General features: G+C 42.4%; 1 protein-coding gene across 1 annotated transcript; it reads left to right on the top strand.

The window, feature by feature from the left end:
• Nucleotides 1-6876: 6876 nt before the first annotated feature.
• LOC311112978 (very long-chain specific acyl-CoA dehydrogenase, mitochondrial-like) lies at nucleotides 6877-12722 on the top strand (the record flags this gene model as incomplete). Its single annotated transcript, XM_084156104.1, has 10 exons — nucleotides 6877-6924; nucleotides 7007-7095; nucleotides 10757-10823; nucleotides 11199-11326; nucleotides 11377-11449; nucleotides 11604-11676; nucleotides 11766-11838; nucleotides 11931-12015; nucleotides 12118-12234; nucleotides 12714-12722. The coding sequence occupies 10 exons, from the start codon at nucleotides 6877-6879 to the stop codon at nucleotides 12720-12722; spliced, it is 762 nt and encodes a 253-aa protein (XP_084012230.1).
• Between the last annotated feature and the right edge of the window lie 5474 nt (nucleotides 12723-18196).

The following is an 18196-nucleotide window of genomic DNA, read 5'->3' as shown; positions in this document are numbered from 1 at the left end:
GACCCATGCCAAATCTTTTCAGTCTCCTGAGGGGGAATAGGCTTTGTCGTGCCCTCTTCACGACTGTCTTGGTGTGTTTGGACCATGATAGTTTGTTGGTGATGTGGACACCAAGGAACTTGAAGCTCTCAACCTGTTCCACTACAGCCCCGTCGATGAGAATGGGGGCGTGCTCAGTCCTCTTTTTTTCCTGTAGTCCACAATCATCTCCTTTGTCTTGGTCACGTTGAGGGAGAGGTTGTTGTCCTGGCACCACACGGCCAGGTCTCTGACCTCCTCCCTATAGGCTGTCTCATCGTTGTCGGTGATCAGGCCTACCACTGTTGTGTCGTCGGCAAACTTAATGATGGTGTTGGAGTCATGCCTGGCCATGCAGTCATGGGTGAACAGGGAGTACAGGAGGGGACTGAGCACGCACCCCTGAGGGGCCCCCGTGTTGAGGATCAGTGTGGCAGATGTGTTGTTACCTACCCTTACCACTTGGGGGCGGCCCGTCAGGAAGTCCAGGATCCAGTTGCAGATGGAGGTGTTTAGTCCCAGGATCCTTAGCTTAGTGATGAGCTTTGAGGGCACTATGGTGTTGAATGCTGAGCTGTAGTCAATGAATAGCATTCTCATGTAGGTGTTCCTCTTGTCCAGGTGGGAAAGGGCAGTGTGGAGTGCAATAGAGATTGCATCATCTGTGGATCTGTTGGGTCGGTATGCAAATTGGAGTGGGTCTAGGGTTTCTGGGATAATGCTGTTGATGTGAGCCATGACCAGCCTTTCAAAGCACTTCATGGCTACAGACGTCAGTGCTACGGGTCGGTAGTCATTTAGGCAGGTTATCTTAGAGTCCTTGGGCACGGGGACTATGGTGGTCTGCTTGAAACATGTTGGTATTACAGACTCAGTCAGGGACATGTTGAAAATGTCAGTGAAGACACTTGCCAGTTGGTCAGCACATGCTCTGAGTACACTTCCTGGTAATCCGTCTGGCCCTGTGGCCTTGTGAATGTTGACCTGCTTAAAAGTCTTACTCACATCGGCTACGGAGAGCGTGATCACATAGTCATCCGGAACAGCTGGTGCTCTCATGCATGCTTCAGTGTTGCTTGCCTCGAAGCGAGCATAGAAGTGGTTTAGCTCGTCTGGAAGTCTTGTGTCACTGGGCAGCTCGCGGCTGTGCTTCCCTTTGTAGTCTGTAATAGTTTTCAAGCCCTGCCACATCCGACGAGCGTCAGAGCCAGTGTAGTACGATTCAATCTTAGTCCTGTATTGACTCTTTGCCTGTTTGATGGTTTGTCGGAGGGCATAGCAGGATTTCTTATAAGCGTCCGGGTTAGAGTCCCGCTCCTTGAAAGCGGCAGCTCTACCCTTTAGCTCAGTGCGGATGTTTCCTATAATCCATGGCTTCTGGTTGGGGTATGTACGTACGGTCACTGTGGGGACGACATCATCGATGCACTTATTGATGAAGCCAGTGACTGATGTGGTGTACTCCTCAATGCTATCTGAAGAATCCCGGAACATGTTCCAGTCTGTGCTAGCAAAACAGTCCTGTAGCTTAGCATCTGTGTCATCTGACCACTTTTTTATTAACCGAGTCACTGGTGCTTCCTGCTTTAGTTTTTGCTTATAAGCAGGAATCAGGAGGATAGAGTTATGGTCAGATTTGCCAAATGGAGGGCGAGGGAGAGCTTTGTATGCGTCTCTGTGTGTGGAGTAAAGGTGGTCTAGAGTTTTTTTTCCTCTGGTTGCACATTTAACATGCTGGTAGAAATTAGGTAGAAACGGATTTAAGTTTCCCTGCATTAAAGTCCCCGGCTACTAGGAGCGCTGCATCTGGATGAGCGTTTTCCTGTTGATTTATGGCCTTATACAGCTCATTCAGTGCAATCTTAATGCCAGCATTGGTTTGTGGTGGTAAATAGACAGCTATGAAAAATATAGATGAAAACTATCTTGGTAAATAGTGTGGTCTACAGCTTATCATAAGATACTCTACCTCAGGCGAGCAAAACCTCGAGACTTCCTTAGTATTTAATTTTGTGCACCAGCTTTTGTTTACAAATATACACAGACCGCCACCCCTTGTCTTACCGGAGTCAGCCGTTCTATCCTGCCGATGTAGCGTATAGCCCGCTAGCTGTATGTTATCCATGTCGTCGTTCAGCCACGACTCGGTGAAACATAATATATTACAGTTTTTAATGTCCCGTTGGTAGGATAACCGTAATCTTAGGTCATCCAATTTGTTCTCCAATGATTGAAGATTGGCTAATAGGATTGATGGGAGCGGCAGTTTACTCGCTCGCTGTCGGATCCTTACAAGGCACCCCGACCTACGTCCACGATATCTCCGTCTCTTCCTCATGCGAATGACGGGGATTTGGGCCTTGTCGGGTGTCTGTAGGATATCCTTCGCGGCCGCCTCGTTGAAGAAAAAATCTTCGTCCAATACGAGGTGAGTAATCGCTGTCCTGATATCCAGAAGCTCTTTTTGGTTATAAGAGACGATGGCAGAAACATTATGTACAAAATAAATTACAAATAACGTGGAAAAACACACATAATAGTACAATTGGTTAGAGGGCTGTAAAACGGCAGCCATCTTCTCCGGCTCTGTTCTCGACAGTCATAATCTGTGATAGTTTGCAAGCCCTGAAACACATCCTACGAGCGTCAAAGCTGGCGTAGTAGGATTCGATCTTAGTCCTGTAATGACGTTTTGAATGTTTTATGGTTCGTTGGAGGTCATAGCGGGATTTCTTATAGGCGACAGGAATAGTGTCCTGCTCCTTGAAAGTGGCAGCTCTAGCCCTTAGCTCAATGCGGATGTTGCCTGTTATCCATGGCTTCTGGTTGGGATATGTACGTACTGTCACTATTGGGGTGATGTTGTCGATTAACTTATTAATGAAGCCGGTGACTGATGTGGTAAACTCCTTAATGTTAATTTTAGTCATTTTGGTGCTGCGTTAAATGGCTAACAAGATATATTGAACAAAAATATAAACGCAACATGCAACAATTTCAAAGATTTTACGGAGTTACAGTTCAAATAAGGAAATCAGTCAATTGAAATAAATTCATTAGGCCCTAATCTATGGATTTCACGACTGGGAATACAGATATGCATCTGTTGGTCACAGATACTGTACCTTTAAAAAAAGTAGGGGCGCGGAGTTGCGGGAACTTGAACATGTTGTCGTACAAGTCAATCCAGAACATCCCAAACATGCTCAGTGGGTGACATGTCTGGTGAGTATGCAGGCCATGGACGAACTGGGACATTTTCAGCTTCCAGGAATTGTGTACAGATCCTTGCGACATGGGACCGTGCATTATCATGTTGAAACATGAGGTGTTGCGGAAGATGAATCGCATGACAAGGGGCCTCAGGATCAAAATGAAACAGCTGATGAAACTGTGGATTTGCACAACTGAAGAGTTTCTGCACAAACTGTCAGAAACCATCTCAGGGAAGCTCATCTGTGTGCTCATTGTCCTCACCAGGGTTTTGACCTGACTGCTGTTCGGCATCGTAACCGACTTCAGTGGGCAAATGCTCACCTTCGATGGCCACTGGCATGCTGGAGAAGTGTGCTCTTCACGGATGAACTCCAGTTTCAATTGTACAGGGTAGATGGCAGACAGCGTGTATGGCGTCGTGTGGGTGAGCGGTTTGCTGATGTCAATGTTGTGAACAGAGTGCCCCATGGTGGCGGTGGGGTAATGGTATGGGCAGTCATAAGCTATAGACAACGAACTCAATTGCATTTTATCGGTGGCAATTTGAATGCACAGAGATACCATGATGAGATCCTGAGGCCCATTGTCGTGCCATTCATCAGCTGCCATCACCTCATGTTTCAGCATGATGATGCACGGCCCCATGTCGCAAGGATCTGTCCACAATTCCTGGAATCTGAAAATGTCCCAGTTTTCCATGGCCTGCATACTCACCAGATATGTTACCCATTGAGCATGCTTGGGATGCTCTAGATCGAGGTGTAAGAGTTCCCGCCAATATCTAGCAACTTCGCACAGCCATTGAAGCGGAGTGGGGCAACATTCCACAGGCCACAATCAACAGCCTGATCAACTCTATGCGAAGGAGATGTGTGGCGCTGCATGGGGCAAATGGTGGTCACACCAGATACTGACTGCTTTTCTAATCCACGCCCCTACTTTCTTTTAAAAGGTATCTGTGACCAACAGTTGTATATCTGTATTCCCAGTCATGTGAAATCTATAGATTAGGGCCTAAATAATTTATTTCAATTGACTGATTTCTTTATATGAACAGTAACTCAGTAAAATAGTTGAAATTGTTGCATGTTGCGTTTATATTTTTGTTCAGTGTAGTTTTTGATTGGAGCCCACCCATGTTGGTAAAGACAATAAGTTACCCACACTGGGCATGACGCCACGTGGGTTGAGTGGTGAGAGAGGCTTCTCTCTAGGTGCCTAGTATTTAACTTAGCATTCCTCTGCAGAAATGCTTTCTCTTTCATTTCCTCTGTTTCTGACTTTGTTGGCAAGCTAACACATTTTTATTTATTTATTTGCTTCTTTCTGCAGCTGCTTCTTATTTTGCCATTCTTGTTTCCTTTGTGTTGGGTGGGGGGAATTTCCCCACCGTGCATTGTACTGGCACCTGCTTCTGCGCCTGCCATATCCTGTAGAAGCTTTAGGGTGCAGCACAATGTATTTTTAGATACAGTGGGGAGAACAAGTATTTGATACACTGCCGATTTTGCAGGTTTTCCTACTTACAAAGCATGTAGAGGTCTAATTTTTATCATAGGTACACTTCAACTGTGAGAGACGGAATCTAAAACAAAAATCCAGAAAATCACATTGTATGATTTTTAAGTAATTAATTTGCATTTTATTGCATGACATCAGAAAAGCAGAACTTAATATTTGGTACAGAAACCTTTGTTTGCAATTACAGAGATCATACGTTTCCTGTAGGTCTTGACCAGGTTTGCACACACTGCAGCAGGGATTTTGGCCCACTCCTCCATACAGACCTTCTCCAGATCCTTCAGGTTTCGGGGCTGTCGCTGGGCAATACGGACTTTCAGCTCCCTCCAAAGATTTTCTATTGGGTTCAGGTCTGGAGACTGGCTAGGCCACTCCAGGACCTTGAGATGCTTCTTACGGAGCCACTCCTTAGTGACCCAGCTACGACCCATCTTCAATGCTCTTACTGAGGGAAGGAGGTTGTTGGCCAAGATCTCGCGATACATGGCCCCATCCATCCTCCCCTCAATACGGTGCAGTCGTCCTGTCCCCTTTGCAGAAAAGCATCCCCAAAGAATGATGTTTCCACCTCCATGCTTCACGGTTGGGATGGTGTTCTTGGGGTTGTACTCATCCTTCCTCCAAACACGGCGAGTGGAGTTTAGACCAAAAAGCTCTATTTTTGTCTCATCAGACCACATGACCTTCTCCCATTCCTCCTCTGGATCATCCAGATGGTCATTGGCAAACTTCAGATGGGCCTGGACATGCGCTGGCTTGAGCAGTGGGACCTTGCGTGCGCTGCAGGATTTTAATCCATGACGGCGTAGTGTGTTACTAATGGTTTTCTTTGAGACTGTGGTCCCAGCTCTCTTCAGGTCATTGACCAGGTCCTGCCGTGTAGTTCTGGGCTGATCCCTCACCTTCCTCATGATCATTGATGCCCCACGAGGTGAGATCTTGTATGGAGCCCCAGACCGAGGGTGATTGAGCGTCATCTTGAACTTCTTCCATTTTCTAATAATTGCGCCAACAGTTGTTGCCTTCTCACCAAGCTGCTTGCCTATTGTCCTGTAGCCCATCCCAGCCTTGTGCAGGTCAACAATTTTATCCCTGATGTCCTTACACAGCTCTCTGGTCTTGGCCATTGTGGAGAGGTTGGAGTCTGTTTGATTGAGTGTGTGGACAGGTGTCTTTTATACAGGTAACGAGTTCAAACAGGTGCAGTTAATACAGGTAATGAGTGGAGAACAGGAGGGCTTCTTAAAGAAAAACTAACAGGTCTGTGAGAGCCGGAATTCTTACTGGTTGGTAGGTGATCAAATACTTATGTCCTGCAATAAAATGCAAATTAATTACTTAAAAATCATACAATGTGATTTTCTGGATTTTTGTCTCTCACAGTTGAAGTGTACCTATTATAAAAATTACAGACCTCTACATGCTTTGTAAGTAGGAAAACCTGCAAAATCGGCAGTGTATCAAATACTTGTTCTCCCCACTGTATGTATTTATATGCATATCTGACAAATCTTACAGATTCACAATAAAGAATAATAAAGTAATGTGATAAAAAGGAGGACATGAAAATACAAGTAAATATAATATAATAATCACCAGATAATGTTGTAGCTAACTAATAATACACAGTATAGCCTAACTGATAAAAAAAATTATGCACATGCTACTTCATAGCTATCACCCCAGTCACCACAAATGTAGGCCTAGTGTATTCTGTGGTTGGTATTTCTCAGTAGTTTAGTTATTTAGCTAGTTCTAGCCCCCGTCTCAGCTCTCCTATTGTGGTTGGTTGTATTTTTGCAAGGCAAGCCTTCAGCTCAGAGCTTGTGGGTTGTAGTAGCAGCTTACCGTGAGACCTAGAATCTTTGGTTAAGGCCTCGCGTCTGCCTTTGCTTCCGCCATTGCTAAATGCACTGCCACCATAACATGTGAACAAGCCCCAGTGCTGAGGTCATTTGAGGCTGGTGTCTCAAGATGTGATGTTCCTTATTGTTTATATTCCTCTCTCTATGACAAAGCTGGACTGAGTATGAGCATCCTCCATTCATGACAATTAACTATTTGTGCCTTCACTCAAATTCAATCTTTTTAAAATGAGCATTTCCTTATGGGCACACCAAAATGTGTAAATCTGAGAAGAATGATAAGGAAAAACTACTTAAGTTAAGAGTACATTATTATTCTTTGAGTATTTATTGACGTTTTAAAAGCCAGATCCCTCTGCTCATATGGATATGTCTTTCTCCCTCAGGTGGACCACACAGCCAACACGACCCAGTTTGGCAACAAGATCCACAACTACGGAGCCATCCAGGAGAAGGTGGCGCGCATGGCCATGATGCACTATGTCTCAGATGAATCACACACACACACGTGCTTCCTTTAACTTTGTAGCTCTCTTTTTACAGTCCATGGCGTACACGATCAGTGGGAACATGGACAGTTGGTTCCTTGGAAGTTGTGGGAACGTACATTTTTGATTTCCCATTGGTTCTGGGAACGAAGTTTCCTGAACGGTAAAACATAATGTTTTTTAAATGTTATGAGAACGGAAGTGAAAATGTTGCCTGTTCTGGGAACTTACATTTTTAGGTTGCAGGGAGGTTGAGAATGTTTTACTATGGTTCCCTGAAAGTTTTCATTAACGTTCTGAGAACATGTTTCAATAAGACTTTTAATAACACTGCCAGCTTAGATTGGATTAACTGTTTTGAACTCCAAGCACATAGAGGACACTTGGAAATTCATTTGCTTAGGCATTAACATAACTATTGTGGCACGGCGTCAGTAAGATTCGAACCGATGATCTTTTCTCTATCCATGGAATTAGTCCACCACACCACCATGCTGGAGCTAGCATGCCATGTTTTTTAAAATCATACAAAGCTGTTCATTTTGGTCTGTTACATTCTCCAGCAAGAAAACCAAATAATGTCACTCAAACAGAAAGGGGAACTATCAGAGTCACTGACCACAACCAAAATGAAACAGGTGGGATTTTAGGAGGGGTTCTGAAAGACACTCATGTGGGTGTCCACTGAAAGTTGACTAGCAACAACAATTTAACAACAACAACTGGGACCTAAAAGACATCCACCATGAGTGCCCACTAAATTTGCCCAAGAACAGGCAAACTAAATTAAAACCCACACCAAACTTAAAGACAGGAAGCAAATCAAAAAGTGGAGCAAAACACGGTGAAGATCAGATAAAGGAATGTTTTTCTAGAAATCATTTTCTAGAAATCAAATAGGGAGCTCCAACTAAAGGTGTTAACCCTCCACATCTCTCAAGACAACTGGAGCACTGGGCCAGCCACTCTTAAATATAACCTGGGCCAGCACAGGTGAAACACCTTCCCACTAACAAGATGCCAAACCAGCACAGGTGTAACACATACTGACTAACAAGGTGACACCAATCGTTGTGCCCCACGTGCTAACGTCCAGCCTCAAAATATAAATGGAAACCAAAGCCTTTAACAAGTTTATTCAAACAGACCCCATTTCAAAGGAAACAAGCACTCATAAGATTAGTGTGCGCAGCCAACACACCTGAACACATTTACAAGATAGATGATAGAGAGTTTTGTTGATACTATGAACGGGGGAATGTATACGTTTTCTGAACGTTACTAAAGTTTTCTTGTGGTTTTTATGGAAAGTTTTCCTAACGTTCTTGGAACAATTTGAGAACATTACTTTAAATAGAACAGTGAGGAAACCTGTAGGAAATGTTATGCTGAAGTACTGAAATTCCCTGAGAAGAACGTTGTTTCTTAACGTTCTCTGAACTATTTGAGAACATTCCCAATGTCAAACCTGTTAAAGAATGTTCATAGAACATTACCAAATTTAAATGAAATGTAACCATGTTTAACATTTTTAAGAAATGTTCTGTTAAAGTAATGAAATACCAAGAAAATAACTTTTTCTGGTCAAGTTTCTTTAATGTGCTGAGAATGTTCCAAAGCCAAGCAACTATTCTGCACCATTCCCAGAAAATTGTGGGAAGGTTGTATGAAAAATAACTATAGGACAACCACACTCTCACCAAGCTCTAAGAAACTATGGTTCTCAGAACACTATGTGCTAGCTGGGTTGCCTCTGTAAGTATTCACACCCATCCATTGGACACCACTACAATGTCTGAGATTTTGTTTCACTGTGTTTATTTGTGGAAATGCATAGTCAGAGTTGTGCTTTTTGAAATGTAGGTGGGGGAATCTGCATGAGAAATTAATGTGGTGTGTGGGTTTGCATGTTGACACTATCTCTATTGACAGGAAGCAGCGTGGACAGTGCATTCAGATCATGGGAGCCATGGGCTTCATGAAGGTGAGATGTCTCTCAGAATGCAGTCTATTTGTTATTCAGTTCTGAGAACACTCATAGGTTCTTGGTGTGGTGGAGTGCTGCATGTCATGTTATGGAACAACCACCAGGTCCCATAGGTCTTTTGACCAATCAGATCAGCTCTAAAAAAGATCTGATGTGGTTGGCCAATTAGTGGAAATAATATCAGAATTCGGCTGCCTCTGTGAATGTAGCCTTTGACACACATATATACACATTCACACAACACCTCAGAAACCTCATTTGTGTTGAAACGGCATGCTGTTGTAAGGGGGTGGTGGAAACATTGTAGGGGTGTTAAGGAAAAAAGAACACTAAAGTTTATAGGAATAGGTTGAGAAAAGATAGCTTAAGGTGAGGTTAGGGTGGAAACAACAGACGACTCGCTGTGCTATAAATACACCAGAGACAATGTAGGTCATTGTTTGTAAAGGTCCTGGCGAAGATCTTTGTGGATCGAAACATTGTCAATAAAGGTGGTAATTTGGAGCATATTCAGTGTGTGGGTCTTTCTTTTATTTCCCAGCAGGTGGAATAGCCAATAAAATCTATGCACAATATGTAACAGATTACAGTTGAACTCACTAACCCTGGTCTAGGAGAGCCCCAGGGTAGGCAGGCTTTTGTTCCAGCCCAGCACTAATTCACACGATTCTACCAGGCCTAATCTATCACGTGTATTAGTGCTGTGATGGAACAAAAGCCTGCACACCCAAGTAGTTCTCCTGTACCAGAGCAAATGACAACTGCTGCAGTTTGTCATTTATTACTTGTTGTACTATGACCACTAACCTATGGAATACAGCAGCTCAGCTAAGTATTACTGGAAGATATCCCTACCATACTAAAGCCACTCTAACTCTTACATCTGGCCAATGTATGTGAGGGCTGTAGACTCTACAGCAGCTATTCTCAACTGGTGGGTGGTCGCGGGAGGTTTTGAATGGGTTGCGTGTGTCGGAGTAAAAAATAAAAAAGTGGTAGTACGTGATTAAATAATTTAACCTCTGAACTAATTTTCTTCAATCACAGTATTTTCAATATAGAGCTATTAGCAGTGCTATTTAGCGAATTTGGTTGATTTAATGGTCTCAAACCAGTGATCGTATTAACATTCATCATTAAGAATATGGGCAAAATTGTAATTTCCTTTTTCATTATTGCTTCAGTTATTATCAATATAGTAGTAAAGAATGTTTTCCAGCTTGCTGTTTTGTGATTTTATTTTGCCAAGACAACCTGCTTTAATTTGGGTCACCATTTAAACCAGTTGAGAACCACTGCTTTACAGTATAACCCAGTCTATTTTCAGAGCTGCGATCATAGTTCTTGATCCACTGTGCACACTGTCTTCTCAGAGTGGTACTGTCACAGTTAAAAACCTCCTCAATGCAAGCTGAGGCTCTGTTGCATCATATTGATGGTTCGGCATCCAACTGGCCAAATGGTTAACTGTTCAAGGGATAGTTTAGAAAGTAAAATAAATGTCTACATTGTTAGATTGAGCTTCACGCATGAGTATTAGTGGTCAGTCTTAGCTAAATATCAGATCCAACCTCCTTAACTTGACATTTTGACATGTTTTGTTTGTGTGTGTGTTTGCTTGAATACAGGATTCTGTAGTCGAGAATGTTCTAACATCTAAGAATCTTCCGGATCTTCGAAGGAACCAATGTCATCCTCCGGTTATTCGTGGCACTGAACGGTTTCCAGGTAACAGAGGTTCAATGGTCAATATGTAGAATACCAGGAAGCAAAGATTTGATAAGACAGAAGAGGCTACAATTCTCTGTTACTAATAATAATTATGTGTAAGTGCTGATAATTACTCAGCAGTCTTTGTCAGAAGGTAAAGTCACTAACTGTACTGTTGTGAACAGGAAGTGTTTTCTGTAATAGTACTTCCTGCGCTATGTAATATCACTTCCTGTATGGACTGTATTAGGTGCAATAACTTCCTGTATGGACTTCATTAGGTGTAATAACTAGCATTACTTCACCATTATAGCATTACACCACTATAGCATTAAGATATGAATGTAGCTATACAAAATAACAAATTGTGTGTGTGTGTGTGTGTGTGTACAGAATGCTGGTAACCAGCTGAGGAGCCTACAGAAGGCTCTGAAGAAACCACTGGGCAACTCTGGGGTGCTGGCTGGAGAACTCGCCAAGAGCTTGGTGACGCATACACACACACACCTTCAAAATATGCAGTACACACACACACTTTATGAACACATCTCTCCTCTCTCTCTGTGTGTAGGAAGGCAGGTTTGGGCACAGGGCTGACACTACAGGGAACTGTTCACCCAGAACTGGCCCACAGTGGAGAAATGGTGAGTATAATTGAGAGAGACATACTTATCTGTCTGTCAGTATGGATGTTTACAGTATGTTTGTTTATATACCTGTATTCTTGGTTGGTCTTTATCTATTATATATCTTTCTCATTCTGCCTCTTTATGGTTTCTCTCCATCTGTATTCTGTAGATAGTTCCATCCATTGAGCAGTTTGGAGCCCTTGTTGAAGAGCTGCTCCTCAAACACAGGAAGAGGATCCTAGGTGAGTGAATAGTGGTGAATATGGTAGTTGTGTGATTGTATCAATTAGAACAGTGTTTGATTGTATGACTATGTTTTTCGTTGTTACAGATGAGCAGTTTGTGCTGAAGAGAGTCGCTGACTGTGCCATTGACCTCTACGCCATGGTGGTCTTCCTGTCTAGGTATAAAGTAGTACACTGATGAACAGTCTCTCTCACTCTCACTCTCTCTCACACACACATTAATCATCACACTGTGTGTGTTTGGTTCCCAGGGCGTCCTGTTCCCTGAGTCAGGGCCATCCCTCGGCCCAGCATAAGAAGATACAGTGTGAGACCTGGTGTAATGGAGGTGTGCAGGTGCAATGTTCTGTCTGATTATAGACAAAGACAAGTATTCCTGTTGCCCTTCTCCCCATCATACTCATTTAACCCTTTCTTCTCCTCCTCTCCTTCTGTCAGGCCGATGAGAGGATCATGCAAGTGTCTGCGCCCCAGCAACTCCAAGCAGAACCTGAGGGCCATCTCTTCAAGAACCTGAAGGCCATCTCTACAGCTGTGGTGGAGAACGGAGGGGTGGTCTCCTCTCCGGCTCAATGGGCTTCTAAATGCCCTCTCTTCTCCCTCCCTCTTCATTTCTTTCTCTCCTCTCCTTCTATATTTCTCTTTCTCTCCTCTCTCTATCTACTCTGCTATTTCCCCCTCTCTCCTCCTCCCTCTCTTCAACTATCCCCCACCTCCCCTCTTTCCCTTTCTCTACCATTCCGAACTCCATCTCTCCATCTCTCACACCCCTGCTCCCTTATCTTTTATATCAGTTATATCATCCTCCATATAGTGCCAAATCCTGAACATAACACCTGACTCCATCCTGAGAAATGTATACTTCTATTATTAATTGGTCAGAGCAAAGACAGTACTGAATGTGTGTCTCGAATCGGAAATCCAATGCTGGAACTTGACTGCACTGAACGGTATGGGATTGAGGTTGGAGTTCTCAAATGCACTATGAATGTTTAACCGCCTATGTCTGTAATGTCTTCATGATTGTTCTATAGTATATCTGAATGTTCAGCCTAGTATAACACTGCAAGCTAGTATGATCAGTTCTCCTCTTGTAATTGAACATACCATGAATGTAACGTTGATGAAATGTTGCATTCAGTAAGCTGAACAGAGAACTGATCATACTAAATGACTATCGCCCCGTAGCACTCACCTCTGTCATCATGAAGTGCTTTGAGAGACTAGTCAAGGATCATATCACCTCTACCTTACCTGTCACCCTAGACCCACTTCAATTTGCTTACCACCCCAATAGATCCACAGACGATGCAATTGCCATCACACTGCACACTGCCCTATCCCATCTGGACAAGAGGAATACCTATGTAAGAATGCTGTTCATTGACTATAGCTCAGCATTCAACAACATAGTACCCTCCAAGCTCATCAATAAGCTCGAGGCCCTTGGTCTGAACCCCGCCCTGTGCAACTGGGTCCTGGACTTCCTGACGGGCCGCTCCCAGGTGGTGAAGGTAGGAAACAACATCTCCACTTCGCTGATCTTCAACACTGGGGCCCCACAAGGGTGCGTGCTCAGCCCCCTCCTGTACTCCCTGTTCACCCATGACTGCGTGGCCAAGCACGCCTCCAACTCAATCATCAAGTTTGCAGACGACACAACAGTAGTTGGCTTGATTACCAACAATGACGAGACAGCCTACAGGGAGGAGGTGAGGGCTCTGGGAGTGTGGTGCCAGGAAAATAACCTCTCACTCAATATCAACAAAACAAAGGAGATGGATGTGGACTTCAGGAAACAGCAGAGGGTGCACCCCCCTATCCACATCGATGGGACCACAGTGGAGAAAGTGGAAAGATTCAAGTTCCTTGGCGTACACGTCACTGACAAACTGAAATGGTCCACCCACGCAGAGTGTGGTGAAGAAAAATTTGGCTAGGCACCTAAAACCCTCACAAACTTTTACAGATGCACAATTGAGAGCATCCTGTCAGGCTGTATCACCGCCTGGTACTGCAACTGCACCGCCCGCAACCACAGGGCTCTGCAGCGTGTGGTGCGGTCTGCCGAACGCATTACCAGGGGCAAACTACCCGCCCTTCAAGACACCTAGAGCACCCGATGTCACAGGAAGGCCAAAAAGATCATCAAGGACATCAATCACCCGAGCCACTGCCTGTTCACCCCGCTATCATCCAGAAGGCGAGGTCAGTACAGGTGTATCAAAGCTGGGACCGAGAGAATGAAAAACAGCTTCTATCTCAAGGCCATCAGACTGTTAAATAGCCATCACTAGCACATTAGAGGCTGCTGCTGCCTGTTGAAACCACTGGCCACTTTAAGAAATGGAACACTAGTCAATTTAATAATGTTTACATATCTTGCATTACTCATCTCATATGTATATACTGTATTCTATAATATTCTTCTGTATCTTAGTCCATGCCGCTCTATCATTGCTTGTCCATATATGTATATATTCTTAAATTCCATTCCTTACTTAGATTTGTGTGTATTGGGTATATGTTGTGAAATTGTTAAATATTACTTGTTAGATATTACTGCACTGTCGGAGCTAGAAGCGCAAGCATTTCTCTACACCTGCAATAACATCTGCTAAACACGTGTATGTGACAAATTACATTTGATTTGATTTTGATTTGAATGAGAGACTGAGACTTTAAGCATTCATGCCCTTCCATGTCAATCTGTGGATTTTGTCGATTTTGTTTAGATAAATTAATGCATTGCAAGCTGGGCTTCTATAGTGCCTTAAGAAAGTATATATTTTCCCCTCACCCATCTACACACACTACGCCATAATGACAAAGTGAAAACATGTTTTAAGAAATGTTCGCAAATTTATTGAAAATGAAATAAAGACATTTCTAATTTACGTACGTATTCACACCCCTGAGACAATACATGTTCGAATAATATTTGGCAGAGATTACAGCTGTGAGTCTTTCTGGGTAAGTCTCTAAAAACTTTGCACACCTGGATTGTACAATATTTGCACATTATTAAAATTCTTCAAGCTCTGTCATGTTGGTCGTTGATCATTGCTAAACAGACATTTTCAAGTCTTGCCATAGATTTTCAAGCCGATTTAAGTCAAAACTGTAATTAGGCCACTCAGGAACATTCAATGCCGTCTTGGTAAGCAACTCCAGTGTATATTTGACCTTGTGTTTTAGGTTATTGTCCTGCTGGAAGGTGAATTTGTCTCTAGTGGTGTAAAGTACTTAAGTTAAAATACTTTAAAGTACTACTTAAGTAGTTTTTTATGGTATCTGTACTTTACTTTACTATTTTTATTTTTGACAACTTTTACTTCACTACATTCCTAAAGAAAATACTGTACTTTTTACTCCATACATTTTCCCTTAGACGCAAAAGTACTTGTTACATTTTGAATGCTTAGCAGGACAGGAAAATGGTCCAATTCACGCACTTATCAAGAGAACATCCCTGATCATTCCTACTACCCGATCTGGCGGATTCACTAAACACAAATGCTTTGTTTGTAAATTATGTCTGAGTGTTGGAGTGTGCCCCTGGTTATCCTTAAATAAAATAAAAACAAGAAAATCTTGCCGTCTGGTTTACTTAATGTAAGGAATTTGAAATTATTTATACTTTTACTTTTGATACTTAAGTACATTTTATCAATTACATTTACTTTTGATACTTAAGTATGTTTAAAACCAAATACTTTTAGACTTTTACTCAAGTAGTATTTTATTGGGTGACTTTCACTTTTACTTGAGTCATTTTCTATGAATGTATCTTTACTTTTACTCAAGTATGACAATTGGGTACTTTTCCCACCACTGTTTGTCTCCCAGTGTCTGTTGGAAAGCAGACTGAACCATGTTTTCCTCAAGGATTTAGTCTATTCTGTTTCTTTTCATCCTAAAAACTCCCTAGTCCTTGCAGTCCTTCCCTGGTCTTTGTGGTTGAATCTGTGTTTGAAATTCACTGCTCGACTGAGGGACCTTACAGATCATTGTATGTGTGGGATATAGAGATGAGGTAGTCATTAAAAAGTCATGTTAAAAACCATTATTGCACACAGAGCGTGTCCATGCAACTTAGTATCTGACTTATTAAGTGCATTTTCACTCCTGAACTTATTTTGGCTTGCCATAACAGGGGTTGAATACTTGTTGACTCAAGCCATTTCAACTTTTCATTTTTTATTATAATTTGTAAAAATGTCTAAAAACATAATTCCACTCTGACATTATGGGGTATTGTGTGTAGGCCAGTGACACAAAATCTCATTTTAATACATTTAAAATTCCGGCTGTAACACAACAAATGTGGTAAAAGTCAAGGGATGTGAATACTTTCTGAAGGAACTGTATGTGTACCTTCATAATATTTTGTGTGATTGGTTAGTCCTGATTTGTTTCGGTCCATATTAATTCATACAGCACATGCAACTAACTTTAATATTAGGTGTTGAAATATTTGCCTTAGAAACGTATCCCAAAATGCTGTGCAGTAGCACTTTGTGACTTGATTTAAAAATCTCCATAACAATCTGTTGGTTTAAGCTAGAGATATCTTATGTTTTTGCATGGGATGCATCTCAATCTACCACAACCGCCTGTGTAACAATTCAGTTTCTGTGGGGGAAGGTGACAGAGCTAGAGCTGTGTTTGTCAGACCATAAGACATCCCGAAAATCGGTCTTCTCACACAATCGTCTGTAGTGTCTGAACGGTTTGGCCTACAAACTACTATGACCCCTCTATGGAAACATGAGACTCATGAACACAATGGTTTTTGCTGGGTTTTGGTCTACGACCCCCACAAGCGTCTTGGGACTCGTCTGAAGTCGTACAGCTGATCTGCCAACTTCTTTCTGTAGCGTATGAACAGTTTGGGCTACTCACTAATATGAGTGTGTAAAGGTGAGACTAACACATACATGGTTGTTTTGCTCTAGGATGCCCAAAGGCATCACAAGACTCGGATGATAGTCCCACGGTACATCAAAATAAATTATGGAAATATATATGGAGACTGTTCATTGACAAACATAAGGGGTTTTAAATACATTAAAAAATACATTTAAAAAAAATGCTTCCTGATCTTTCTTATATCTCTCAGATATAGGACAGACACTTCAGAACAAACTTCCTTTAGATTTGTTTTTGGGACTATCTGTTGTTCCATGTAGTGAAACTGTTATTCAATGCATTTGGGGCGGCAGGTAGTTTAGTGGTTAAGAGCATTGTGCCAGTAACCGAAAGGTCTCTGGTTCTAATCCCCGAGCCGACTAGGTGAAAAATCTGTCGATGTGCCCTTGAGCAAGGCACTTAACCCTAATTGCTCCTGTATGTCGCTCTGGATAAGAGCGTCTGCTAAATGACTAAAATGTAAATTTGTATGGGCTAATAGCAGTAACGCCAAAAATAATTGTTCATCAAATATATTTTTAATATATTTTTTTGATACTTCAAAGTGTCTTAAAATTCAAAATCCAATAGCAAAATGATCCTTGGTATGACCTTCTTAAAACAATTCCATATAGCCTAGTAGTAACCCCCCTCCCCCAGTATTCATAAGTCTAATTCTGTTAATTTGAGAGGCAGGCCAGGGATACAAACCCATATTAATCCTTAACCTAAACAAAAAAGCATGTTGAGACATGTCTTCATTGAAAGCACTTTATAGTCCAGGATTAAAACCAGGTGTAATCTGGGTTTGTGAAGTGCAACCCCTCTAGTCCACTAGTCTCAACATTCATTTTAGTTTTACTTCATCAACATCCTCCTTTACCGAACCTAACCAGGCATTTACAGGAATCAGTTGAGGTGATGTGTGAAGACTGATTTTGTGTAGATATCAAACATGAACCCCTTCATTAAATGCGGATGTGCACTGCAAACCAGCATGGATTGTATGAGTGAACCGGGAGCACCAAGTCTGTCAGACACAAACTGAAGTGAAGCGAGTTAAAACACAGAGCTGCTACTGCTCCAGATCACATGCTGTTCAGTTTCAGCTCTTTTATTACAGAGAATCTGTCACTAAGGTTCACATGGCGATGAAGATGGGCAATAATGTTCAATCTGGCTCTTGTTTGAATGAATCAGAATCTTTTCATCTCAAGTAATAGATATTGTCTTGACTTTATCTCACAAAAAAACATATTAACATATTACAGGTAGTCTGAGGCTGGTCTGTCCATAGACCAGCCTATAAAGTCACTACACCCTGGGTAGAACAGAAGCACTTTCACAGCATTATGCAGATGCTGGATAACCACGTACTGTATGAATGTTCATCAGCAAAAAAGGGAGAATCCTCTCAAATGTTTATAGTGAGAGTGACACCTTTCGTCTGGTTGCTATGTCCGCCATCCACCAGTGTCTCCATGACATCTGAAAGGCAGTATCAGTCTGGTACAAAACGTCTTCAGCCCAGTCCATGGAGCACAGGAGAAGTACTGGTGGGTAGTGAAGTTATGGGAACGGTGGCTAGTTAGTTCTCAACATCCCC

This window comes from Coregonus lavaretus (genome assembly GCF_964263955.1).
Source record: "Coregonus lavaretus genome assembly, chromosome: 39".
Taxonomy (NCBI): Eukaryota; Metazoa; Chordata; class Actinopteri; order Salmoniformes; family Salmonidae; genus Coregonus; species Coregonus lavaretus.
This window is presented reverse-complemented; position numbering and strand designations above follow the sequence as displayed.